Consider the following 26550-nt stretch of genomic DNA (forward strand, 5'->3'; position numbering starts at 1 on the left):
GCCCCGGCGGCCTGCAGCCTGACTTCCTCCCCCAACCCCGCAGCTCGCTGCCTGGCTCCTCGGACGGGGCCGCCCCGATGGGACGCCGCGCCCCGGTCCCTGCGCGCCGCTGATCCGAGCGCCCGCGTCGCCGAGCCCCCGCCGCCGCCGAGAGCCGCTGCCCATTTTGCCCCCCCAGGCCAGGAGCCTTGACCGCCCTCCCCGGGAAAGCTGGATTTCCGAGGCTGGAGGCGCCTGGCCGACTGGGTGGGGACCACCATGGGGAACGCGGCCGGCAGCGCGGAGCAGCCCGCGAGCCCCGCCGCGTTGGCCCCCAAGCAGCCCGCGGCGCCCAAGCAGCCCATGCCCGCGGCCGGAGAGCTGGAGGAGAGGTTTAACCGGGTCCTGGTGAGTATGACCCGCGGTGCGCGCGGCTCGGGCGTGGGGTAACAGGGGCTCATCAGGCGTCCCCGCCCCCGGGGGCTCAGGTACCGCTTGGAGATCCCCGGCGGCCCCTCCAGGGCGGGGGGTGGGAGTGACAGTGGTTTCTTTCAGAGTGACTTAGCACTCTCCCCCCAAAACTTTCTTCTGCGATCGCCCAGACTCCCTCCCAAAACACCCCCTCCCCCAGAGCTTATGGGTCTAAAGGTCCAAACAAAAATGTCCTGTGAGGAAGTTGGGAGCGCGACGGTGCTGTGGGGTCCCGGGGGCACCTCCTCTCCCTCTGCACGCAGGCCCAGCTGCCGGGTGCAAGTATGGAGCATCTGCTTGTGTTTGGGGTCCTGATCTGCTGGTGTCTGAGCTGCTGGGACCTGGGTTGTCAGGTCATGCAGAGGGGCTGGCTGTGTTTCTCCCTCCTTCTGTGTCAGGGAGTGCTTGTCTGTGGGTCCTGATCTTGGGCCTCCCCTCACACCCACTGGAGGGATTCAGGTTAGGAAGGGCGGGGTCAGGATGGGTTGGTCGCTCTGGCTTGGGGTGGAGCAAAAGTCTGAAAGCCCCCCATCCGCACTGTCACCTGCTCCAGGGAATTGGGGGGCCTTGGGGACTAGGCAACCGGAGAGGAAACTACCAGCTCAGACTGAACCTGGAGGCAGTTGGTGGGTGGGGGATCCAGAGCTAAGTCAGGGTACCCTAAGACTTGGTGGAAGAAGGGAGGGCCAAAGGCCCCTCATTCTCACTTCCCTCTCCCTACCTCAGCCCTGTCCCAGGCTCCCTTCTCTAACTAATTGCCTGGTGGCCTGTCTGCTGTCAGCTCCCTCTCCAGACCCTGGGTGACAGGCAAATAAGGCTGTGCTTTTCCCCAGAGGCACTTCCAAGTCTGAGCAGGCTGGCACTGCAGGTCTGAGGGTGGGGGCCCGAGGGTGCTACAGGCAGCAGAGCCATGGAGGCCGGTGGCCGTCCCCTCCACCTCCTTGACATCACTTCCCCTCCCCTGGCCTGCCGTGAGGCCCTACTTGCCAGATCCTCTGCATGGCCCCTCCTAACAGTTCCTGGAAATCTTGGCTGCTGCCCCCTCCCAGGAGAAAGCCTAGGAGGGATTGGAGGAGCTGTGGGGTGGGGGTGGGCTCTGATCTATCCACCTTGCTTGATTCTGGGAAAGGGAGGCGGGGAGGGGGAGGATACCTCACACAGGCTAGGCCCCTAGTACCCTACCTCTCCACCTGCTTCCCTTTCCCCAAACCCATGGCTGCACAAAGTGAACAGGGTGGAACAGAGTTGGAAGGGGGAGAAGGGGCCATCGGGGGAGCCTGAGTTAGTGGTGGATCCCTGGACCCCAGCCAGCCTGAATGGGGGGACACCATTCTGTCTTTCCCCTTAAGTGTCTATGGATGGGGGGGTTGGGCTTTTGGGGTGAGGCCCAGGCCCCAGTCCACGTTCTCTGTTAGGAAGAAACGGGGAGGAGCTGTGTGAATAATTCAGACCCCTGGAAAATCCAAAAGTCAAGGGTAATGCCTGTGTAGGACTTGATTGCCCTGCTTGCGTTTTTTTTTTTTTTTTGGCCTTTGCTTCGATTGGCCGAGTCTGACACTGAATGCCACTAGGGGTGCCTGAGAACCGGGGCGTGGAGGGTGGAGGCCCAGAGAGGGGTCTGAGGGTGTCTTGGTGGAGATAGCGGTAGTGGCTGGGTGGAAATCTAGGGCAGCGGCACCCACTGGGTCTCACCCCTCCCAACCCCCAGGAACCTTAGTGTGTTTACACTTCCCCCTTCTTCCTGGGAGGGATCAGCCTGTCCCATGTCTTGCATGAGCAGAACACACCCAACCCAAGGTCTCTTGGCTAAGAACCTGGTTTCTCTAACTCCTCACCATGTCTTGGGGTGACACCCTTGGCTCCTGCCTGAGGCTGGCTGGGGCTGTGGATTTGGCTAAACCTAGTGTGGCCCAGAGGGTAAAGAATCTGCCTGCAATGGGGGAAACCCAGGTTTGATCCCTGTGTTGGGAAGATGCCCTGGAGAAGGGAATGGCTACCCACTCCAGTATTCTTGCCTGGAGAATTCCATGGACAGAGGAGCCTGGCGGGCTACAGTCCATCGGGTCGTAAAGAGTCAGATATGACTGAGCGACCTCACGTCGCTCACGTAGGGTCAGTAACAGGATTACACACACATAGGGTCAGTAACAGGATTACAGGAGGTGCCTCCATGGTGCAGTAGTAAAAAATCCACCTGCCAATGCAGGAGACGTGGCTTCGACCCCTTGGTCGGATAGATGTCCACTGGAGTAGGAAATGGCAACCCAGTCCAGTATTCTTGCCTGGAAGATTCTATGGAACAATTTGCCTGGTGGGCTACAGTCCATGGGGTCACAAAGAGTCAGACACGACTGAGCGACTGAGCACTGCACACCCTCCATCTGAATGCTGCCTCCTTGGCCAGAGCTGAGTCCTGTCCTCAGTGAATATCTAAGAGGAGAACCTCAGACTGCTGAGGGGGTGGGCCTCACACATCCAGGGATCCTCCAGTCTGGATGGGGGAAGCACAGCAGCCCTCCCCTTGGGATTTAGTCACATGTCCCCAGGGAACCTCTCTTTCACTGAAGCTCAGCCCTTTCCTCCCGGTGGGGAGTAGGATCCCATACAAAACCACTGCTTGGCTTCTGGCAGTGGGACCCCTCTTGTGGGTCAGGGTGCCCCGACCAGACCCACTGCTAGACAGGAGGTGAGGGTGCTTGTTTTCCCTTTCCCTGGGGGCAGCCTTTCTCCCAGGCAAGAATGGGTGATGGGGGCACTTTTTCCGAGGAGGCTGTGAGAGAGAGGGGTGCCCCGGCTTAAAATGGGGGTGGGGAGAAAGAGCAGGTTGCGCCAGGGTTTCCGCCTGCTGCCTTAGCAACAGCAGAGGAGCGATGGCTGCCCAGAGACACGGGCCTGCTGCGATAGTGGGAAACCAGCCCGCCAAGCTCTGTGCTCTCGCCTCTCCTACGCCCTGCTGAACGCTAGGTGTCTTCCAGCCCCTTCAGGCCTTCCCCTGCAGGGGTCAGGGTTTGGGATGGTAGGGCACTCTTTCTAAGGCCTGCCGGAAGTGCCAGGCTTACGGTCTGGCCTAGGATACCCCTGAATCTGTCTGGGTGGGGAGGAGCCTATAGCCTTGGGGCAAAGGGATCAAGGGAAGGCGCTGTGATGTGCTGGAGGCCAAGTGATGCTGGCGTCTGAGAAGGGAGGAATTCACCGGATGGGCCTGGCACCCAGGGTGCCCTTAGCATGTGCCCAAGGTGGTATGCACCTGGCCAGGCTGTATGGGAAGGTCAGGACGGTCCCAAGCAGGGTGTGGCTGCTGGGAGTCCTGCTTTTAGCTGGACCCCTTCCCCATGGGGATTGGGACTGGAGATGAAGAGCAAGCGTGGGTGTTTCATTCTGTCGACTGCAACCAGGTCTCTGCCTTCTCTACTGGTCCCTCCTCTGGGGTGGGCCAGACGAAGTTTGGCGCATGGAGCTGTGCGGTCATTCTGACCCTGTGTCTCCTGCCTCTGGGGTCTCACGTGGAGAGTCTCAGTGGGGCTGTGGCCCTGTGGTCAGAGGCTGGGCTGGGCTGGGCAGAGGCCGTGGGATGCCATTCCCAACAAGCAGGCCTGGCACATGCTGCCCCTGGAGATCCGGGGATGTGGTCGGCGTGATTCACAGTGACATCTGGGACCAGTTGGCAAAGAGCTGGAAGGGGGAGAAGGGCAGGAACAGGTGGGGCTGCTCTCGGGCCACCTCTGCATTTTTCCTGGGAACACGGGGCCCTGGGAGGTGGCTTAGGCTTCCCAGCCTCTAAGAAGGGCAGGGGTTACTCATGGGAAAGGCGGAGGAGCTTCCTTGGGCTTTGGGGTCATGAAGTTGAGGATTTGAGCTTTGTCCTGGCCACTTACTACCTCTGTGACCTTGAGCAAGTTACCCACATGCTCTGAGTTTCAGTTTTCCTCATGTGTAAAAAAGATAAGAAAAATGGTTATATGTCAAGGACTTCCCTGGTGGTTAAGACTCTGCGTTTCCACTGCAGTGGGCGTGGGGTCTATCCCTGGTTGGAGAACTAAGATCCCACACTCCATGCGGTGCGACCAAAAAATCAAAAGCCTACGTGTGCCTGCTAGGATCGTTGAAGGGATTAGATAGAATCGAGGGGATTAAAGAGTGCTTAGCACGATGCCTGACACAGAGCAAGTGCTCTGTCCGCCTTGAGGACAGGAGGATGTTGGAACCCATTTGCTCCTCTTCATCTGGGGGCCCTTCGAGGAGGAAGGAGCCCAGACCCTGCCTCCTCCCTCCCCCATCTCCAGCTTCAAGACCAACCACAGGTGCCAACTTTAGTCTTTGACTGTCACAGGCCAGGCTGTCCTCCCTGCCATTGCACAGGTCAGGCACAGTGGGGCCTTGGCGAAAGCTACTGGTGGCCGGAAACCACGGAGAGGCGGGCCCAGCCCTCCTGGAGGGTGGGGCAGCGTGGTGCTAACGGTAGCTGTGTGCGCAGAGAGGGGGTGGGAGGCCTCCACTTCCCTCTGAGAGAGGGTGTGCTGGGGGGGGTTCCCCAGTGAGTAAGAGCTCGGTGTGGGCAACAACAGGAAACGCAGGGTGCTGGGTGGCAGGAAACGGGGCTGGCTGTTCCTGGTTCCTCAGACAGGCCCCTGGGGCCAGGCTGTCTGAGGAAGACCCTTGGGGGCCCGGGACCCACGTTTCTCGTTGCTCTGAGCGCTCCTTCTTCGAGGAAACTGAGGCTTCTTAACCAGTTGGCTTCGAGGTCACCTTGGGCAAGCGGCCTGATGGCTCCAGGCCTCAGTTTCCCATTTGTGAAATGGGGATTAGGCTAGTATCTATTGTGGTTGGCCAAAAAGTTTGTTCGAGCTTTCCTGTAAGTTGCTATGGAAAACCTGGATGAACTTTTTGTCCAACCTGATTCTTTGTAGGCTTGTTGTTGAGATATAAGTCACATGGCATAGGGTGAACGTTGGGAAGGAATATTCATTATTATCATTTTTTTAATCGGAGTATGAGTGCTTTGTGATGCTATGCTAAGTCACTTCAGTCGTGTCCGACTCTGTGCGACCCCATAGACGGCAGCCCACCAGGCTCCCCCGTCCCTGGGATTCTCCAGGCAAGAACGCTGGAGTGGGTTGCCATATTAATTATTGTTGTCATCACCGTTGTTAGTCTCCTACCAGCTTGGATGATAAGGGCGGTGCCTGCTGCCCTGGCTTCTACCCTGCTTGCCCTTGGTCCTGCCATGGGGACCCTTCAACCCCGATGGAAGAAGCTGTTAGCTTTGTGGGGTTCTCAGCACCTGATTCTAAGGCCAGGTCACCCCACATCCTCCTCTACATCTTGGATTGCTTATAAGAGCCTTAGAAAATCTATGTACCAGAATTTTGAAAAGTGGATAAAATCGATTGTTTCTGGAGCTGCACTGAGAGCTCTAAGACCAAGGTTGAGGCTACATAGAGGGGGGCTTGGGAGATGGATAGGGAAGTGGGGACTTGCTTCTGGATCCCATCAGGCTGTGGAATCCCTGTAGGGCTGGTCTGAGAATTTGGGCTGGTGCCCAAGTTCAAGGGCATCCTGGGGCTTGAAGGGCTAGACGTCCTAGGGAAAGGGTGGGCAGGTGTGTCGGGACAGAGTCTCAGCTCAAACTGAAAGTGAAACCGGAGGGTGTGGCTGTGTCCAGATGTAGCTGGAGCCCCTTCAGTTTCCAGGGACACCTGCCAAGATGTCAGGGAGGTGGAGGGGGGGACGGCTTGCAAGGGGCTGGTCTTGAGTGTGCAGGGCTGGAGGCCCCTCTGACACCCAGAGAGGGGAGCAGGGAGGAGGCAGAGTGATCCCCCATACATTCTAATGGAAGCTTCTTCTCTCAATCAGGGTCACAGTCACGCCCTGAGAGATGAGTCGCCCTCACAGCATGAAGGGCAGCGGGGGAGGGGGTGAAGGCTCAGTTCATTTTTTTTGGCCGAGCTTTGGAGACAGGTCTGCTTTATCCGGCTCTTCTCACAAACTTCTGTCCGCCACACATCCCTCGCCTTGGGGGCTTCAGTGGACTCCCCCAACCTGTGACATGTCTCTTCATTGTGGTTTGCCCCTGAAGAGTATTGTTACATCAAAGCACGGCACCTCACTGGGTGGTCCTGGGAGCCCTGAGTCTGAGGCAGAAGGGAAATGTGCCCATTTTATGGAAGAGGAAAGTGAGGCTGAAGGAGGCAGAGAAGTAGTTAGGCTAGGTGGGTCCCCTGAATCCAGCTCAGGTCCTCCACGTCACAGCCGCCTCCCCCTCCTCCCCTTGCAGGAGGTGGGTGTCTCCCCCGACACACAGACATCTGGACTTCACAATCCTCTCCTATCTCATTTGAGCACCGTCAGCCAACTCCTGCTTGTCTCTCAGACCCCAGCCCCTGGGTGCTGCCTCCTCACTAAGGGCCCCAAGTCTGGTGGTCTGTGGATGTTTCCAGGGTGGCCTCACCCCACTCAGAGCGAGTGGCATCACCTGTCCCTCTCCTGCTCCCCAGGGGACCTGTCTCTTTTGGTGGGCACCTCCAAGGAACAGCTGCTAATTAGCGCTCAGCGCTGTCAGAGCTATTTCTGATTTCCGAGCCTAAATTTAGCCTGTCTGGCAGGCTGGAATGCAGGCCCGGGGGCCTGAGGAGGCCCAGGTGGGGAAGGGGCAAAGGGGTGCCCTCCCCTCCACCACCACTGGACAGGCGTGCTGGCCAGCAGGGGCCTCCCCCTCCCCAGTAATAGCCATGGGGTGGAAGTGGGGGGGTGGACCTGGGCGCTGATTCCCAGTCAGCTGGGGCTCAAAGCCAGCCTGGCTCCCTTCGTCCTGGCTTCCTAACCTTGGGGAGGTCATCAACCTGTGCTTGAACCTGTAGTGTATGGGTGACGGTGAGGCCAGTAATGGTGGGGATGGGGGGAGGTGGCCCTCTGTGAGCAGGGCTGGTCAGCCCTCAGGCAAAGCTGGCATCACAATTGTTGGAGTCATTATGAGGATTAGTTGCTGCCTCTAGAAGTGCGGCTGGGGCCACTCTAGGAGCCAATAAGTCCCCGGGTGGGAGAGGGCCCCGAAGACCCCTATTAGGAAGCAGCGATCCCCTCTAAGGCTAAGCTGCTGAGCCCTCCCCCACTCCTCTGCGCCCTTCCCCTTCCCCCTCCAACTCCTTCCTCTGTGCTGCCCACCAGTCCAGGTTCCCTGATGTTGCCTGCCTTCTTCTCTCTGCTTCCTCCTCCTGCCCAGTCTTGGCTCCCCCACCCCCTCCACCTCAGCCCTGCCCCACCCTGGGTCTCTGTAGGGTGGAAGGATGGATCACGAGAGCCCAGGGAGAAAGAGACAGGGACAGAGACAGAGGATGGCCCCAGGGAGGACTTGCAGCCAATAGGACCCTGCTCTGGGCTCCAGGGCCCCTTCATGGGCTGTCCCTTCCAGAGGGCAGGAGCGGTCCAGGCCCCTGGTGCCAGGTTGGGGGAGGGTGATAGATGAGACGGAGGCAGTTTCCTCAATCCAGGCTCACTTTCGCAACGGGGGAGAGGGATGACGTAGTCCCATCCCCAGACTCCCGCTCGGGGAGGGGGCCTGGTGGACATGCTGTTTCACCTCTCAAGTAGGGCCCTAGCCGGAAAACTTGGGCAACCAGGGGCCGAGGGCACCCAGTTTCCTGTTGTCTGGGGCTGACCGAAAGCTGTGATTTTGGGGGTGAGATCTGGCCAGAGCCCCAGAATTAGACGCAGAACCCCAGAGAGGAAGCTGGCTGAGAAGCCTCGGGTGTGGGTGTGGCCCCGTCTCTGCTCCAGCTGTGGCCTCCGCTCAGGGCCACGTGACCGAGGATGTGTAGTCTGAGCCATCAGCGTGGACAGTGGGGGGGGTGGGGGTGGGTCCTCCATCCTGGGCTGGGTCTCTCCAGGGTTCCCACATCACCACTCAGATTCTGAGCTCCTTGAGGGCCAGAACTGTTTTTGGGACCTGACACCTAGTAGACCCTCAATAAACCTGAGTTTTACTGAAATGAGGTGAACTGGCATCATGTCCTGGTTCTATTAGGGGGACACTCGAAGTCCGGGGAGGTGGGGTGCCCAGGAAGACCCTAGTGCTGGTGGCACCTGGTGATTCCATAGCCCTAGGTGGGACCCTAAGCTTGTCTGTGGGGAGAGGCTTGGCAGCCACCTTGTAGCCTTGTCATCTGTGGCTGGGGGAGGAGGGCCCAGGCAGAGCAACGCTGACCTTTCTTAATTCTGGAGGGGAGTCCCAGCCTGGGCCACCAGAGCCACAGACCCAGCGGGCTGCCTGCTCTCCCCGGTTCCTGTGACGGAGTGGCCTTCCCCTGGAATCTCCCTGGGCCCTGCAGCAGTGATCACCTGCTCGGAACTCCCTGCCTGTCTGACCTCATCCCCCTCGGCCTGTCCCCAACTCCTTCTATCCCGAAGTGATGAGTCAGGAGGGGGCTGGGAAGGGCTGGGGGCTGTTGGGGGCTGTCCTGTAAGAGGTTTTGTGGTACTCATGAGACACAGGCACCCTGAGCTGGGACCAAACACACGTGGTGTCTGCTAGCACATGGGAATGGAGCATGGCGCACACCTGGCCATACTTGGGCTTGAGTGAAGACGGGTCCCTGTTAGCTTCCCACCCAAATGGGAGAAGAGATGATACGCGCTTATCACACATGGGGAAACGAGCCCAGAGGGGCCTGAGACCCCCAGAAATCAGGCTGAGAACCCATGCTCCTGCTTCCATGCCAGGGGTGACAGACAGAGCCCAGGCCTCAGAGTCAGGCAGGCTCAGATTCAAATCCCAGTGTCACTTTCCAGCTGTTGGGCCTTTGGAGAGGTGTTCCATGACTGGGCCTCGGTGTTCTCCTTGGCTAATGCTCCTTATCTCCAGGGGTGCGATGGGGACAGGGACCCATAGGGAGCTGGCCTCTAGGGGGTCCCCTGAAGATGCCCAGACTCCCCTCCCCTGAATGTTGGATCCCCAGACTCAGACTCTTTACCTGGTTGTCTTCCTCCCCAGAACTGCATGAACTTGCCCCCGGACAAGGTCCAGCTGCTGAGCCAGTATGACAACGAGAAGAAGTGGGAGCTCATATGTGACCAGGTGGGCACAGGCCCCGCCCGTCATCTGGTGCCCTGCCCTCCAGGCTGGGACAGGCAGGGAAGGGACGCTGCCACGCTGCCACGGGACCACGACCCTGCCCTGGGGCCAGCATAGCATCTGGGAGGGTGCTGAGGGCGTATGCTGGACTCTGAAATCCCCTTCTCTTGGGCATGAGCCTCCCCAGGGACCTGATGAGACATGAACCAGGCTGGGTCTGCCCTCTGAAGAGCTGGGGCAGGGGCTGGCCCAGGGCACTGGCCAGTGCAGCTCTGGGAGCCCAGAGGAGCAGCCGCTGGGCTGGGAAAGAGCAGGCACAGTTCCAGGGTTGGACATCTTTGTTCCACCCACTGAGGGGTAGGGAGGAGGGTCAGGAATCCCTGTCCTCCTTTGACCTTGGGTCCAGAGGACCTGCAGTCAAGCAAGCCCCTTCCCAAGTCAGCCAGCTTCCAGATGACAGAGCAGGGACCAGAGCTGTTGGCTCCTGGTGCTCAGTCAGGTGTCTGGGTTTGCTGCCTTCTTGGCTCATGCTGGCTGCCTGGGCCCTCTGGCTGTGGGGCCGCTGTCCATGGTAGCAGCGAGGACCCCTCTTGTACAGCCAGGGCAGGGTGGGGCCTGGCTGCTGCCGTGATTCAGCAAGGGAGGGAGGCTGGGGGTTGGGGAGTTGGGGAGCAGGGAGCCTCCCCTGGGAGCCAGGGCTGGGCCTTTGGCTCCAGCTAATGGATTGGGATGGGAGGAGCTGACAGGGCAGGAGTCTGGGAGGTGAGGGCGGGGAGCTGCCTCTGAAGGTTTCGGGGCTGGGGTAGGGGCCTTTGTTCTTTGGCATCTCAGGTTGGGCACATAAAGGCCTGGGAGAAGTGAGAGGTTGAGGGTGGTGGCGGGCATATGTGAGGGGTCTGGGTTGGGAAGGGAGGGAGCTCCTTTGGGCAGGGGGCTCTGGTGTGGCCTCCACCTCTTGTCTGAGTGGCTCCTAGAGCCCTGGGTGGGGCCGCTGGGTTGAGCACTGGACACTCGCACACAGAGGTCCCTACAGGACAGCTGGGGCAGAGCCCTGGGGCAGGGAACCCCAGCCTGCCAGGTGCTGGCCCCTCCTTAGGGCCCTCCAGATTGTTCTTCTGCTTTGGAATCCCAGCTCTGGGCCGGGGTGAGGCCCAGGGAGGGCAGTGGGCTGCGAGGGTACCACCTACTGGCCTGCCTGAGTCTCCCTTGCCAGGGTAGGGTGTGTGGTAGGACTGACCCCTCCACACTCCACCCAGGCTGTGACCATGAAGGGAAGGGATGGCCTGGCTCAGGACCAGGGATCTCTTAAAGTGGCCCGGTGGATTGTTTGGGTTTGTGCCTTTGATATTCAAGGTTGGGGGGGAGGAGTTTAAGACAGCCTGGGACCTTGGATCCGAGCTGAGAAAGAGGCTCTGGGACAAGGGCTGGCCATTTGCCCTGGGGTGGCCCTGGTTGGTACCCTGTACATCCCACTCCATCTCTGCAGGAGCGGTTTCAAGTCAAGAACCCCCCAGCAGCCTATATCCAGAAGCTGAAGAGCTACCTGGAAACCGGTGGGGTCAGCCGAAAAGTAGCAGCAGACTGGATGCCCAACCTCGGGGTATTTGTCCCCCTCTTTCTCTCTGTCCCTTTCCCCCGCACTTTGCAAGCCCTGGGGCAGCTGGAGGAACTGTGCGTGTGAACTCTTCTGCAGGCCTGTGTGGGTACACGGATGAGGGTGTGTATGCAAGTGCCCTGGGTGTCGACTTTTATGGGTTCCTCTGCAGTTCCTGTTTGTGCTCTGATGTATACACTTGTATGTATTTGTGTAGTGTATATGTACACGTGTGCACACTATGTGCGCAGGCGTGGATGTGTGTGTGTGTATTATGTGTGCCCTTTTGTGTCCACATATGGATGTATGTGTATCGAGTCCTTAAACAGGGGTGTGTGTGTGTGTACCTCGTGTGTCTGTATGTGGATTTGTATCTTATGTCTGTGTACTCCCTGTACTTGTGTATGGGTGTGCACATGTGCGTGGATACCCAGGGTGTTCATGTTTGAATGTGTGCATATCCTTTGTCCGCATGTATGTGTGTGTGTGTGTGTGTAAGGAGGCATTGGTGTGCCTCTTTTGTGTCTGCCCATGGCCGTGTGGCGTACACCCTGTGTGTGTGTGTAGGGAGAGTACGTGTGGCCTGAGAATGCTTATTCTGCCAGGCAGTTGTGTGGAGGTGGTGGGGGTGGCTGAGCGTGAAAGGCCAGTTGTCGGGGGCGGGCAGGCCCTGTTGGCTGAGGCCCGGGCCCCACCCACCAGAGTCCCCCTGTGTTTGGCTCCCAGTTTAAGAGGCGAGTTCAGGAGTCCACGCAGGTGCTCCGGGAATTGGAGATCTCTCTGAGGACCAACCACATTGGGTGAGTGAGGGCTTGGATTTCTGCGGGGAGGATGGGGGAGGGAGAGAGCTCTGCCAGCAGGGAGCTCCTGGGGGCCCCTTATTATCCTCCCCATGCCCACTCCAGGCTGTGCCTGTGAGCCCCCCTCCAGGATGGGGGTCCAGAACAGCTTCCCTGCCTCCTCTCCCACCCGCCCTTGGCTGGTCCCTTGAGGCGTGGCTGGGCCGTGGGTCCTGTCTGAGTCCTAGCATCCTCCCGTGGTGTCACCGGGTCTTCTGAGGCGGGGGATGGTTGCTGTCTTCCGGGGAAAGGGCCCTGGGGCCCCTTGCTGTGCCCACTCGGGTCGGCACCCCCTCCTGGCCGACCCTCAGGGAGCCCTGTGTCCTGCAGATGGGTGCAGGAGTTCCTCAACGAGGAGAACCGCGGCCTGGATGTGCTGCTTGATTACCTGGCCTTCGCACAGTGCTCCGTCGCGTAAGCCGGCCCCGCCCTGATGCCTTCCCTCAGAGTCCACACCTTCCTGCCTCTCGCCCACTCCTTGGCCACTTCCAGACAGCGCAGACTGGGCCCAGTCTGGAGCCGTGCAGTGGACCCTGAGCAAGGCCCCTTCCTGAAGGCCCACTGTGGACGGGGAGGGACAGGGCCTGTGACGGCCAGCTGGGACCTACAAGGGCCAGCCCTGCGTCAAGAACACACGCTGTTGCTCCCCCAGCCCCTAGTCTCTCCTGCAGTCTCCCCCGGTGCCCCCCACCCCTCTTTTAAGGGCCCTGGTGGGCTGGCCTCCATCTACACTCTAACCCCCGCAGGTACAATATGGAGACTACAGACAACGGGGCCCCAGGCTCCGAGAAGAGCAAGCCGCTGGAGCAGTCGGTGGAAGATCTGAGCAAGGGTCCGCCCTCATCCTTGCCGCCCCCGCCCAAGAGTCGCCACCTGACCATCAAGTAAGTGGGCCCCCCCCCACCCCCCACCCCGCCTCGGGTGGGGTGGCAGGGGGCGGGGTGAATGGAGATTTCACCCCTGACCGCTGTACTCAGCCTGCTCCGCTGTACTCCACCTGGGCCCTGGGGGTGGTGGGAGGACTGCCTGGCATCGGGGATCAGAGTAAGGGCCTCACACAGGGCTCAGGAGATGGGTGTTTTAAGAAGCCTTTGAGGTGAGCACTTAGAGGCTGGAACTTGAGGGGGGGTCTGGGATAAGGAGGGGGTTTCTGGGTCAGGGGGATCCCTCTTGTATTCATCTAACCCCCTGTTTTCTCCCATGCGGCCTCCAGGTGCCCCCCTTCTCCCCGGTACGTAGCTGCCTAGGGGCTGGTGCATGCCTGGTCAGCTCCCAGGGTGGTGGTGGGATTGGGTGAGGTGTTCAACTCAGGTGACACCCCTGGATTCAGCTGCTTCAGATACATCAGCCTACCCTAACTTAAGACATCCAGCTGGGAGGGCAGGAGAGGGGAGATGGCCCTGAACCCTCGTGTGGACCCCGGGTGCCTCCCTTCCCTCTCTGGGACAGGAAACCAACTTCGTCTTAAGACCCAAACTCTCACAATATATTTCTTTCTTTCTTCTTCTTTTAAAAAATTTTTATTTATTTGGCTGTGGCAGGTCTTAGTTATAGCATGTGGGATCTAGTTCCCTGACCAGGAGTTGAACCCGGGCCCCTTGCCTTAGGAGCACAGAGTCTCAACCACTGGACCAGCAAGGAAGTCCACCCCTGCTCCCCAATTTTTTATTTTTAATAGCTTTTATTTATTTTTGGCTGTGCTGGGTCTTTGTTGCTGCATGGGCTTTTCTCTGGTTGATGAGAATTGGTGCTATTCTTGGCTGCAGTGTGGGGTTCTCATTGCAGTGGCGTCTCTTGTTGCAGAGCACGAACTCTGGGGCTCTTGGGCTCAGTAGTTGTTGACTCCTGGGCTCTAGAGCACAGGTTCAATAGTTGTAGCACTGTGGCTTAGTTGCTCCACAGCACGTGGGATCTTCCCAGACCAGAGATCGAACTCAAGTCTCCTTTGTCTCTTGCACTGGCAGGCAGATGATTCTTTACCACTGAGCCACTAGGGAAGCCCTCCCTAATTTCTTTGTTCATTCATTCATTCAACAAACATTTTTTTAGCATTTACTATGTACCAGGCATGGTGGGAGGTGCTCAGGTGACAGATGACACTGCCCTTGGGAGCCTTCCATCTAGTAGGGGACAGTGTGTGATAGGCTGTCATGGAGGTACGACTGTGAACTCTAAGTAGGGAAGTGGCCACTGCCTGGGCCATGAGGAAGACATCCCAGAAGAGATGACACTGGAACTGTGTCTTGCAGGCTTTCCAGGCAGTGGTGGGCATGGGGAAGGGGATTCCAGGCAGAAGGAATAGCATGAGCAAAGACTCAGAGGCATTTGAGCGGTGACGGGAATGTGGCAGGCAGAGGGAGGAGTGGGGTCTCCCAGATGTTGGAAATGGGATAGAATTGTCCTGAGGACCCAATGTGGAAGTTTGGTGGTTGTGACAAGGGAAAAAAATTACCTCTTATCAAAGAAATCAGTGAGCACATTCATATAGCACTTATTTTGTGCCAGGCACTGTTCTAAACTCATTTCATAGACCCAATAACCTTATCAGGAAGGTGCTGTTATTACCATTATTATTTTACAAAAGAGGAAACAGGCCCATGGAGATTAAGTAATTTACCTTGCAAACCCTGAGCTGGGATTTGACCCAAGACAGTCTGAATTCGCAAGATGGAAGATAAACCCTTTGTGGCTATGAGCGCCACCTTGTGGAGATCATTTTCATTGCAGTTTACAAGCTTTGGAGGTCCTTGCCTTCTATAAGCTCTCCATAGAATCCCAGGGGCAGGAGAGCCTGGTGGGCTGACGTCTATGGGGTCACACAGAGTCGGACACGACTGAAGTGACTTAGCAGCAGCAGCATGATAATGGCAACCCACTCCAGTGTTCTTGCCTGGAGAATCCCAGGGACGGGGGAGCCTGGTGGGCTGCCGTCTATGGGGTCGCACAGAGTCGGACACGACTGACGCGACTTAGCAGCAGCAGCGGGGTCTGTTGGGAAAGGAGGCTTCAGGGCTCTAGGTCCCTTACCACCAAAACAGCTTCACAGATTTCTCTGAAGATTTTCTGCTAACAACAGTTTGAAGGTTTAGATTAAGTAATAAATTTTAAAATGTAACTTTTGAGCACCTGAAGGTAGAGGAAAGCCACTTTAAAATTTTCTTTAGATAGGATTTATAGGTAATCTCGGAGAAGGCAATGGCAACCCACTCCAGTACTCTTGCCTGGAAAATCCCATGGACGGAGGAGCCTGGTAGGCTGCAGTCCATGGGGTTGCTAAGAGTTGGATACGACTGAGCGACTTCACTTTCACTTTTCACTTTCATGCATTGGAGGAGGAAATGGCAACCCACTCCAGTGTTCTTGCCTGGAGAATCCCAGGGACGAGGCAGCCTGGTGGGCTGCCGTCTATGGGGTCACACAGAGTTGGACGTGACTGAAGTGACTTAGTAGTAGTAGTATGATACAGCAACTCTTTTTAATGCCACCAAGTCACTGTTAGGAGTCTATTTCCCTGACTCTCTCCTTAAACTGCCCCCAAAATACCAAGTGCCAGGCCTAAGGACTGAGGAGGACTTCCTGCCCTCAGCCAGCCTCTTTGGTTGGGTGGGCAGGAAGCCATCTGAGTGGTGGGGGAACAGGAAGGGTTTGGGATTCTGACCCTTGCTGCCTCCTCCCCACCCACCCAGGTTGACCCCGGCTCACAGCAAGAAGGCCCTGAGGAATTCCCGCATCGTCAGCCAGAAGGACGACGTCCACGTCTGCATCATGTGTCTGCGTGCCATCATGAACTACCAGGTTGGCCAGTGGGCCTGGGGCATGGGCACTGACTGTCCTCCCTGGGGACTGCCTAAACTGCTGGGGTTCTGGAACCAACTGTCCCCCACCCTGCCCCCAGTGGAATCCTGGGGACAGGCTGTTAGCTTGAGTCTTAAGAGGAGAAGCACAGATTTCTGTCGCCTCTTAGCCAGGTCGCCTAGAATACCCTGGACATGGCTAGGGGTGTGGACATACCCTACATGGGGGCATAGGCACCCCCATCAAGAAAGGCTAGCCATCCGCGGGAGAGCAGTGTCTGGGTTATTTCGCTTGGAGGGGTGATTGGTGAACTGAGTCCTTCCTCACTCAGCGGGCCTCTCCGGACTCACTGTGTCCAAAATGCTGAGTCTTGACACTGGGTTTTGAACAGACAAAGGTATTTTAAAAAAGGGGCCAGGCTTTGGCTGCCACTGAAGAGGCTGTGGTTGGATATAAAGAACTTCCTGGGAATTCCCTGATGCTTCAGTGGTTAGGAATCCATGCTCTTAGTTCTGGGGCCCCAGGTTCCACCCCTGGTCAGGAAACCAAGATCCTACAAACCACCGGCACAGGCGAAAAAAAAAACAACAAAGAACTTCCCAGGGCACTGAGATACCTGGATGGCATGGCGCTCACCATGCTGGAGGCACGGGACAGGAGGGTGCTGGCAGTCCTAGGGGTCTGCCCAGAGGAGCTGACCTCTCCTTTCTTCCTAGTCTGGCTTCAGCCTCGTCATGAACCACCCAGCCTGTGTCAATGAGATTGCTCTGAGTCTCAACAACAAGAACCCCAGGTGAGGTCCCGGCCCCTAATCTTTCTCCGTGTCTAGATTCTCCTCCTACTTAACCCCTTGCCTACTCAGTCCCCCAGTTCTCAGGACCACTACCCATCAGCTTCCCTGTCCTCCTCCCTAGCCAGGCCCACGTCCACCTTTGCTGTGGGGCCTGCCTGTTCTCCAGGGACCACCTGCCTCTTCTCTCCCCAGAACCAAGGCTCTGGTGTTGGAGCTGCTGGCGGCTGTTTGCCTGGTGCGGGGAGGACATGATATCATCCTTTCCGCCTTTGACAACTTCAAGGAGGTAATGGAGCCCCCACCTAACATGTACTTGCGTGGAGCCCTGTTGGTGGCAGGTATAGCCTCTGCTGGGGGCAGCTAGAGATGCTGGGTAGGTTTTGGGGGGGGTGCTGGGTAGGTATTTGGGGGGGTGGTTTCCTCATCTAAAGGGAAGGTACAGGGTCACACGGGCACTGTCCAGGGTGACAGGGACAACTACGGGGACTTGCTGAACCTCTGACCTTCAGTTTTGCCAGATCCAAACTGGCCTTGATCCATACATCTCAGAGTCACCGACTCTGGTTAACAGGCTCATGAGAAGTAGCTGCATGAGAGTGTGATGCATAAGGCAGCATACGGTCATGCATTCCTTGAATGGATATTTATCGAGGGCCCGCTATGTGTTGGGCACAGAGTGGGCAGTTGGGGTACATCAGTGAACAAAAGAAACAAAGGAGGCAGGGGAAGACAGATACAATAAATAAGCAAATTATACAGTGTCAGAGAATGATAAATATTCTGGGGGAAAAAAGCCAGGGAGGCTGTAGAGGGAGGGGGAACTGGGAGGTTGCCGGGTAGTCAGGGAAGCCTCATGGAGAAGGTGAGATGTGAGCAAAGCTGGGAGGGGAGTGAGGGATTTGTGTGGTGGCTGTCTTCAGTAAGAGCTCATCAGGCAGGTGGAATAGCAAGTGCAAAGGCCCTGAGGTAGGAATGTACTAGGATGCCAGAGTGGCCAGAATGGAGTCAGTGTTGGGGAGGGCTGTGAGAGATCAAGAGGGGCGAGAGGTTTTGAGCAGAAGAATGATGTGGCCTGACTTAGATTTAATTTGAGAGGAGCCCATAGAGGCATAAGGGGGTGGGCAGCTGGAAGACGGCTTAGGTGGTATGTCCCTGGGACCTCAGTGACAGCCATTCCTCCCACCCAGGTATGTGGAGAGCAGCACCGCTTTGAAAAGCTAATGGAATATTTCCGGAACGAGGACAGCAACATCGACTTCATGGTGAGCTCAGGCCTGGGCTGGGCTACCCTCGGGTGCCAGGAGCAACTAAGAGCCTGGTATCTGGGATCTGGGCTAAGCTCCTGCCAAGTATGAGGACTGAGTGGTTGGTGGAGGAGGGGTGGATGTCAGCAAGAGGGAGGCTGGGAGGAAGGCGTGTGAGGGAAAATACGTATGGAACACAGCCTGATTAGTGGGGTGAGAAATAGAGCAAGGGTGGGGGACTTGGGGATAAATTAGGGGGTGGAAGTCACTGAGAACCCCCCACCAAGAGGATCATAGACCTGCTCACTGCCCCCCCCCCCCCACCCCCGCAGGTGGCCTGCATGCAGTTCATCAACATTGTGGTACATTCAGTGGAGAACATGAACTTCCGTGTCTTCCTGCAATACGAGTTCACGCACCTGGGCCTGGACCTGTACTTGGAGGTTAGCCCTGCACCCCCACCCCAACCCCAACCCCGGGACTTAACCACTTGCCTGCTGCAGAGTATGCCTCAGTGGTTAGCATCTGTAAAATAGGAGAACCACAGAAATAATAAAGACTATAAATGTGTAGGGACGTTCCTGCTGCAAAATAGGCACCCAGATCACGGAGCGGTTGTTGTCGGCTCTAGAACAGGCTCTGGGAGGCCCTGGGTCTGGCTCTGGGACACAATGGGGAGCACAAAGTCTGAGCCAAAGCAGGAACTGGCTCTTGCTGTATGGGTCTGGGTCATGGGAGAGTTCCTTGCTCTGGGGAAAGTGGGCAGAGGGGTTTGGTTCTTCCTGGTTTGGCCTGAGCAGACAAGCTGTAGCTTTCTTCTGATTTCTTTGTGAGGCTTCCCAAGATGAGCAGGGCCTTTAGAACTGGATTTTTGAAACCCAGAATCAACAAAAAGTGAAAAGCAGGCGAGGGTGATATGTCCATTCCATGGAATATTATTCAGCCACAAAAAAGAACAAAGTACTGATACATGGTACAGTAGGAATGGGCCTTGAAAACTTTATGCTATTATGCTCAGTGAAAGAAGCCAGACACAAAAGCCATATAGTGTATGATTCCCTAAAATGAAATGTCTGTAATAGGTAAGTCCAGTAGAGAGAGATTGGTGGTTGCCAGGGGCTAGAAGAGGAGAGGATGGGGGAGTGGCTGCTAATGGGGACAAGGTTTCTTTTGGGGGTGATGTTCTGGAATGAGGTAGTGGTGAAGGTTTGCACAACCTTGTGAATATACTAAAAACTACTGTACACTTTAAAAGAGTGAATTTTATGGTATATAAATTACATCTCAATTAAAAAAAAACCCCAAAGTGGGCTACGGCTCAGGCCCCTTTGTCTTGGCTCTGGTGGTGATGGGGAGGGGTATTGGAAAGATCCCTCACACCAGGCCTTACCCTGCACCTTCCGTCTCGGGGACAGAGGCTTCGGCTCACGGAGAGCGACAAGCTGCAGGTGCAGATTCAGGCCTACCTGGACAACATCTTTGACGTGGGTGCGCTGCTGGAGGACACTGAGACCAAGAATGCTGTGCTGGAGCACATGGAGGAGCTGCAGGAGCAGGTGGCCCTGGTGAGAGCTGCCCCTGAACCGGCAGAGAGCACCCCACAGAGCCCCCCACGCTGATATCAGGCACCGGTTCTAGGTGTGAATGGGGGCCCCCTGAGTTTGACCTGAATCCTTTGGGTGTCTCTCTCAATGAATGTTCATTGAGCTCCTCCCCTGGGTTTAACCTGAATCTTTTGGGTGCCTGGGCACGACTGGAGCGACTTAGCAGCAGCAGCAGCAGCAGCTGAATGAATGTTCATTGAGCTTCTCCCCTGGGCTGGACCTCTGAGGAAGGCAGGTCCCCTCTCCTCCAGGGGCTCAGACAGCAGGCCCTGATTTGGGTGGAGTTGGGTGCCTGGGGCCCCCTGCCAGCCCAGTCTCCTCTCCATCTCCCTCCTTCATCAGTGGTGTCTTGGCTCCCCCTCCTGAGAGAACTTTAGTGCTCTCAGGACTTCCCCTACTTGGGTTCAAGTGCCAGGCTCCCCCAGGGCTAAGCACATCCGGAAGCCTCCCCCAGCCCTGCAGGCAGGCATGCCTGGTGCCACCCCCTCAGCGGCCGTGCCAGTGCCCGGCTGCGGGTGGGAGCTCACCATGTGCTGGTGCCACAGCTCACAGAGCGGCTTCGGGACGCGGAGAACGAATCCATGGCCAAGATCGCGGAGCTGGAGAAGCAGCTAAGCCAGGCCCGAAAGGAGTTGGAGACCTTGCGGGTGAGGTCGCGGGGAAGTGGGTTGGGCGGGAACAAGGGGTGGGCCGGACTCCCAAGAACAGACCATCTGGGGGCTTCTAGGCTTGACACGTCCCTCCACCCCGGCAAGAGAATGGGGGCTCCGTGCCAGGCTTGCCGGCGGTTCCTAACCCCTCCCCCGGGGCTCGCAGGAGCGCTTCAGCGAGTCGACCCCTATGGGCACCTCTAGACGTCCCTCTGAGCCCGAGAAAGTGCCTGCCCCTGTCCCGGCGCGGCCGTCGGCCCTAGAGCTGAAGGTGGAGGAGCTGGAGGAGAAGGGGTTAATCCGTATCCTGAGAGGGCCCGGGGATGCGGTCTCCATCGAGATTCTCCCGGTCTCTGTGGCAACTCCGAGCGGCAGTGATGCCCCGACTCCGGGGGCGCCTACCGGCTCCCCCAGCCCAGGTGTGCAGGAGCTTCAGGCTGGCGGGGGAGGCGAGTAGGAATGGGGGGCTGCAGGGGGAGCCTGGGGACGTCTCAGGCCGGGAGAGGTGGAAGAAGTAGGTTTTGGTTGCGGGCGTGGCTCAGGTGCGGATGGGCCGCGGGGGGCCCAGTGCGCATGCGCAGGGCGGGGAGGCGAAATTGATACCACCTTCTTCCCGCTCGGTCCACGGTTCTAGCCTCGGAACTCCCACCTGTAGCAGAGCCGGCTCCTGGAGCAGCAGAGCCCGCTCCTGGAGCGGCACCGCCCCCGCCCCCGCCACCTCCACCCCCACCGCCACTGCCCCCACTGCCTGGTCTCCCCTCCCAGCAGGAAGCCCCACCCCTGGCTCCCCCTCTGGCCCCGCCCCTCCCGGGCAGCCCCGAGCCCCCGCCCCCGCCGCCGCTGCCAGGCGACCAGCCGCCCCCGCCCCCGCCGCCCCCGCCGCCTCCCGGCGCGGACGGGCAGGTTCCGCCGCCGCCCCCGCCGCCTCCGGGAGGTCCCACTGATGCTCAAGCAGGGCCTGACTCAGAGATGGGCCCAGGTGAGTAGACTGCTCAGGGCAGAGGGGAAGGGAAGGGAGGATGGAGGGAGGGGCTCTGGTTTCACTGTCCTCCAGGACCTTCTGTCTGTGGGCCTCCAGCTTGCCTTGTCTGTCCTCGCTGGACCCGGGTAGGGTTCCTTCCAGCCATCCCACCACCTACTGCCTCAGTGATCACTCACTCCCTCTGTCTCAGGAGTGAAGGCCAAGAAACCCATCCAGACCAAGTTCAGAATGCCACTCTTAAACTGGGTAGCCCTGAAACCCAACCAGATCACAGGCACTGTCTTCACTGAGCTCAATGATGAGAAGGTGCTGCAGGTGAGTGTGGCTCTGCCTTGCTGCCAGTGTGGGCACCGGAGGAGGAGGGGACCTTCCTGGATCATGCTGGGCATGGGGGGTGGTCACCTCCTCTACCCATTTTACAGAGAAGGGCATGGAGGCCCAGGAATGGGGGTTAAACCAAACTGGTTTAGTGCATCTAGTAGGCAGTGTGTCCTGATTCCCCTGGAGGCTTTCCCTGCATCCCTGTAGAGGGGCTCAACCTCCCCTAAGCCTGGCCTCTCCTCCTCGAAGGCGCCTCGCTCACCACCTTTCCTCAGACACCCAGGGCCTCACTTTCAGTTTTCTAAAAGGGATGTGTTCTATTGCCTCCAGGCTGTTGCTCATGCTGTCCCTCTGCCTGGAATGTCCTTTTTCTCTTTTTAACCCTGGCGAGTTGAGCTCTTCCTTCAGCTGAAACAGCTTAGAGTCTAGGTCCCCTGGGTGGGGTGCTGCTCTTGCTTCATCTGCTTCCCCCATTTCCCCATTAAGGCCTGTGATCAGGTCGAGTACTGACTGTTTTGTCTCTCTGCTGATGGTTTGGTCAGGGCTGGGTAGATGGCTCTAGCACAGAGCACAATGTTCAGCCAGGATCGCACCAGACTCCGGCCCCACCCAGCGCCACCTCCTTTCCCTGCGTCCCTAGGAGCTGGACATGAGTGACTTCGAGGAGCAGTTCAAGACTAAGTCCCAAGGTCCCAGCGTAGACCTTAGTGCTCTCAAGAGTAAGGCAGCCCAGAAGGCCCCCAGCAAAGCCACGCTCATCGAGGCCAACCGGGCCAAGAACCTGGCCATCACTCTGCGCAAGGGCAACCTGGGGGCAGATCGCATCTGCCAGGCCATCGAGACGTGAGTGCCTCTGCCCTGGGCTTGTGGGCAGTCCAGCCCTTCGCTAGGATGGGGTTGTTGGGCAGATCCTAGTAAAAGAGTCCAGCTATGGGACAGTATCTATCAAGTTTCATACCAACGCTGGTCAGAGGGTAGAGGAGGAAACTGTGTTCCCAATTTCAGGTTAAGAAAACTGAGGTCATGCTGTGATTCCATGCCCAGGTGGAGATGTTCCTTTTGTCTTCTTGCTTCCTTGCACTCAGGCTCAGGCATTTACAGCTTGGGTATCTCACTGATATATGTCTGGGATTCTAGGCTTCCTAGCTTCCAACTTCCTCTGACTCTCTTATTCTCTTAAGCTGTTGGTAACAGCAAATACTTAAGTTCATTTATTCGATCAAGTGATGGGGTAGGGGTAGTCCTGCTCTCAAGAACTGGTGGGTGTGGAGTGATGCCGGCCCCTCCCCTCACAGGTATGACCTGCAGACCCTTGGCCTGGACTTCTTGGAGCTGCTGACCCGCTTCCTGCCCACAGAGTATGAGCGCAGCCTCATCACTCGTTTCGAGCGGGAGCAGCGACCGATAGAGGAGCTGTCAGAGGAGGACCGCTTCATGCTGCGCTTCAGCCGCATCCCCCGCCTGCCAGAGCGCATGAACACACTCACCTTCCTGGGCAACTTCCCAGACACTGCCCAGATGCTCATGCCGGTGTGCGCGGGCTGGCAGGGTGGTGTGGCCTGGGCTGGGATGGGGGAGGAGGCAGTTGGCAGCCTGGTCTCCGAGAGGGCATCTGAGAGTTCTGGAGCCTCCTACCAGCTTCCCCCTTGCTCCTGCCCCAACTTACCATGCCTCCCCCATCCCTCCCCCAGCAACTGAATGCCATCATTGCAGCCTCAATGTCCATCAAGTCCTCGGACAAACTCCGCCAGATCCTGGAGGTGAGACCCTAGGGCAAGGGCCTAGGAGGCAAGAGACCACCCATGATGGCTTGTGTGTTCTGGGTTGTGTGAGAGGGAGACCCAGGCCCTGCCCTGTGACCCTGGGCTGCACCCACTGTAGGGGTCTCACTTCTCACTTGTGGTGGTCGCCGCGGTCACAGTAGCTTTGTTGTTGTTGATTTTGTTGTCATTTGTGTTTACATAGTTTTTGGTGGTGCTGCGTCCAGGCTCAGGACGACAATGCAAAGGTGGGGTTGAGGGCCACATTCCAACAGCCCACCTCACACCCTGCCTGAGGGTTCATTAGCACAGCCTCTATTGTCTGAGAACCAATAGAAATGGCTGAGAGGGGCATTGACCCCACAGCTTCAGATGAGGTGTGAGCAGCACAGACTTGAGTAGGAATAGGTGGCTAGGTGGTAAAGAATCTGCCTGCCAATGCAGGAAATGCAAGAGACGTGGGTTTGATCCCTGAGCCAGGAAGATCCCCTGGAGTAGGAAATGGCAACCCCCTCCAATGTTCTTGCCTGGGAAAATTCCATGGGCAGAGGAGCCTGGGGGGCTATAGTCCATGGGGTCGAAAAGAGTCAGACATGACTGAGTGACCGAGCACAGCACAGCAGATGACCAAATTGGGTGTGCCATGGTGTTAGCTGTGCACATGTGTTAAACACGTGTATGTGTGCCTCACGGACCTGAGGCATCCATGCAGGGGTGTGGTGGCTGCTGAGTGGCTTGTTCCTAGCCCCCTTGTCTTCTTGTGTAATTTATACTTTAGGGGGTTTCCTCAGCCCCGGCACCCGGCTGAGCTCCCCACCACCCACCTGTCCCACCTCTTGCAGATCGTCCTGGCTTTTGGCAACTACATGAACAGCAGCAAGCGTGGAGCAGCCTATGGCTTCCGGCTTCAGAGTCTGGATGCGGTAAGGAAGCGGGGAAGGAGGGGGCCCCCTGACCTGCGGGATGGGGGATGGCTGGGGGTATGTGGCTTACAGCAGGTCCTCATTGCAGCTGTTGGAGATGAAGTCGACTGACCGAAAGCAGACGCTGCTGCATTACCTGGTGAAGGTCATTGCTGAAAAGTACCCACAGCTCACAGGTTTCCACAGCGACCTGCACTTTCTGGACAAGGCCGGCTCAGGTATGGGTGGGGGGTGGGGTTCAGCCCTGGGGATGGATACAGGTTGGGAGAGAGCCAGGGGAGCTCAGGACATAATGGGATGGGAATGCTGCCTCTCTGATTCTTTGCTTCTCTACTGTCCCACCTCCCACTCAGTGTCCCTGGACAGCGTGCTGGGGGATGTCCGCTCCCTGCAGCGAGGCCTGGAGTTGACCCAGCGGGAGTTTGTGAGGCAGGATGACTGCGTGGTGCTCAAGGAGTTCCTGAGGGTCAACTCACCTGTCATGGATAAACTGCTGGCAGACAGCAAGACAGCTCAGGTGGGCTGGGGCTGGCCCCGGGCCAGGGAGGTGGGGAGGCTGTGGTGGGGGTGAAGGACCACCTAGGTAGGGTTGTGTAGCCAAGGCCTGGAGCCCTGTGACCCGGCAAGAACGCCTTAGGGGATGGCACAGGAGGTGGCAGCCACCTGCCTGGAGGAGGAGAGATGAAGTGGCCAGTGTCCTAGCGGGTAGAGAGCAGTGGTCAGGGCCTTAGGGGTCTGGGCTGGTGAGGCTGACAGCCTGTGCCCACAGGAAGCCTACGAGTCTGTGGTGGAGTACTTCGGAGAGAACCCCAAGACCACATCCCCCTCCATGTTCTTCTCCCTCTTTAGTCGCTTCATCAAAGCCTATAAGGTATGTTTGTTTGATGGGCAGGCTGGGACCCATGCGGGGCATTGCAGCCTCTCCACATGGGCAGTGGGAGGGGTGGGGGCTATTTCTGCTGGGGGTGGACTAGGGAAGGGATGACTCCCCTCATGCAGACCCACCTTGGTTCCTCAGAAAGCTGAGCAGGAGGTGGAACAGTGGAAGAAGGAAGCAGCTGCCCAGGAGGCAGGCACTGACACTGCAGGGAAAGGGGAGCCCCAAGCACCCAAGGTAGGCAACTATTGCTGAATTTGGTACTGGGATCCAGCGATGCTGATGCTTGGTATCTTCATCCCAAAGATCTGGTCCTCCTCTGCATCCTCGTTTTTATGGACTGACCCTACTCAAGGCCAGGATGCCTCTGTAGCCTGTGGTGGGGAATGGGTTCCTTTTCCTCATGCCAGCTGTTATTGTGGGGGACCAGGCAGGTGGTTTAGGGTTTAGTGGCACAGGGGGACAGAGGATCCTGGAGCTGGAGTTATATACCCTTGCCCTCCCCCCAGTCCCCTCCCAAGGTCCGGCGGCAACAGATGGACCTCATCTCTGAGCTAAAACGGAAGCAGCAGAAAGAGCCACTCATCTATGAGGGTGATCGTGATGGGGCCATTGAAGATATCATCACAGGTGGGGGCTTAGCAGGCGCTGTCCTGTCCTGGGTCTGTCCTACACTGTCTTCCATCCACCCCCCAACCCCGGGGGGGCGGTCAGGATCTGTCTGCCTCACTACCTCTTTGCTACTTTTTCTGTCTTTTCCCCTTTTTCCTTTCTCTCCTGGCTCCTTCCTTCCAACCCTCAGTGCTCAAGACGGTGCCCTTCACTGCTCGCACCGGCAAGAGGACGTCCAGGCTCCTCTATGAGGCCAGCCTGGGAGAGGAGATCCCCCTCTAGCCCCCAGGTACCCACCAGCCCGGCCTCGGATCCCAGTGGCTGCTCACAGCCCTGCGGGCTCCTGGGGGGTCTGAGTCATCTGCCCTCCCCTGGGCCAGGCACCGGGCTGGGGTGTGTTGGAAGGAGGTCTGATAAACAAACAGGCTCCCTCCCACATGCGCACAACCTGGAGGGGTGAGGCCCGTGCCCTTGAGTGGTGTCCCAAGCCTGGGCAGACCCCCTGAAAAGTAAATGTCTCTCCTCTCCACCGCCAGATCTACGGAACCAGCCCTACATCCGCGCAGACACAGGCCGGCGAAGCGCTCGTCGGCGCCCACCGGGACCCCCGCTGCAGGTCACTTCTGACCTCTCGCTGTAGTCACTATTTCTGCAGATGGACTGCGAGGCCTGGGAGCAGGGGGCGGGGAGGGGCAATCCGGGACTCAAGGAAGGTGGGACTCAGCTCGGCTGGGCCGGGCAGCCTCCTTCGCCAAGGTCCCCATCCCTGGGCGCCCCTCGAATGGGCAGGGGCACCCCTCATCTTGCCACAGGGAGAGGATCTCTGGCCCCTCCCCCCAAATGCTGCTTGCAGCACCCCGTCTTCCCCCAACAGCCATACTTAGCCTGAGCGGGAGCCCAGCCTGTAACTTATGTAAAGGGTAACCTCGCTCCCCTTCCACTCTGCCCACCCCGACCCAGCTCCGAGGACTCTCCATGGACCTTATTTTTATACAAGATGAATAAAGACGTTTGCAAAAGATCCGTGTCCGCTCCATGC

The 26550-nt window shown here is 57.9% G+C and overlaps 1 protein-coding gene and 1 long non-coding RNA gene across 5 annotated transcripts; one reads left to right on the plus strand and one right to left on the minus strand.

Moving 5' to 3' along the window:
* Positions 1-26530, plus strand: FMNL1 (formin like 1). 4 transcript variants are annotated; one of them, XM_061392165.1, is made up of 28 exons: positions 1-387; positions 9437-9520; positions 11004-11117; positions 11838-11911; positions 12281-12364; positions 12697-12834; positions 13164-13181; positions 15637-15745; positions 16462-16538; positions 16731-16824; positions 17726-17800; positions 18115-18225; positions 19198-19347; positions 19932-20033; positions 20203-20455; positions 20671-21015; positions 21209-21333; positions 21980-22182; positions 22635-22869; positions 23031-23099; positions 23942-24022; positions 24111-24240; positions 24376-24539; positions 24792-24893; positions 25041-25136; positions 25409-25529; positions 25702-25800; positions 26048-26133. In XM_061392165.1, exons 1-27 carry the CDS (start codon positions 259-261, stop codon positions 25791-25793), a joined length of 3375 nt encoding a protein of 1124 aa, XP_061248149.1. In that variant the 5' UTR covers positions 1-258; the 3' UTR covers positions 25794-25800; positions 26048-26133. The 4 variants fall into 4 exon arrangements, with proteins under 4 accessions (XP_061248149.1, XP_061248148.1, XP_061248151.1 ...); XM_061392164.1 differs by lacking the exon at positions 25702-25800 and having other exon boundaries at positions 3-387; positions 26048-26530; XM_061392167.1 differs by lacking the exon at positions 13164-13181 and having other exon boundaries at positions 3-387.
* On the minus strand, positions 15407-16462 carry LOC133232580 (uncharacterized). Its single transcript, XR_009731402.1, has 2 exons — positions 16362-16462; positions 15407-16121 (listed from the first exon to the last, which is right to left on the minus strand). It is a non-coding gene; the product is annotated as an uncharacterized LOC133232580 (long non-coding RNA).
* Positions 26531-26550: the final 20 nt, after the last annotated feature.

The sequence above is a fragment of the Bos javanicus genome, chromosome 19 (genome assembly GCF_032452875.1).
Source record: "Bos javanicus breed banteng chromosome 19, ARS-OSU_banteng_1.0, whole genome shotgun sequence".
Classification (NCBI taxonomy): domain Eukaryota; kingdom Metazoa; phylum Chordata; class Mammalia; order Artiodactyla; family Bovidae; genus Bos; species Bos javanicus.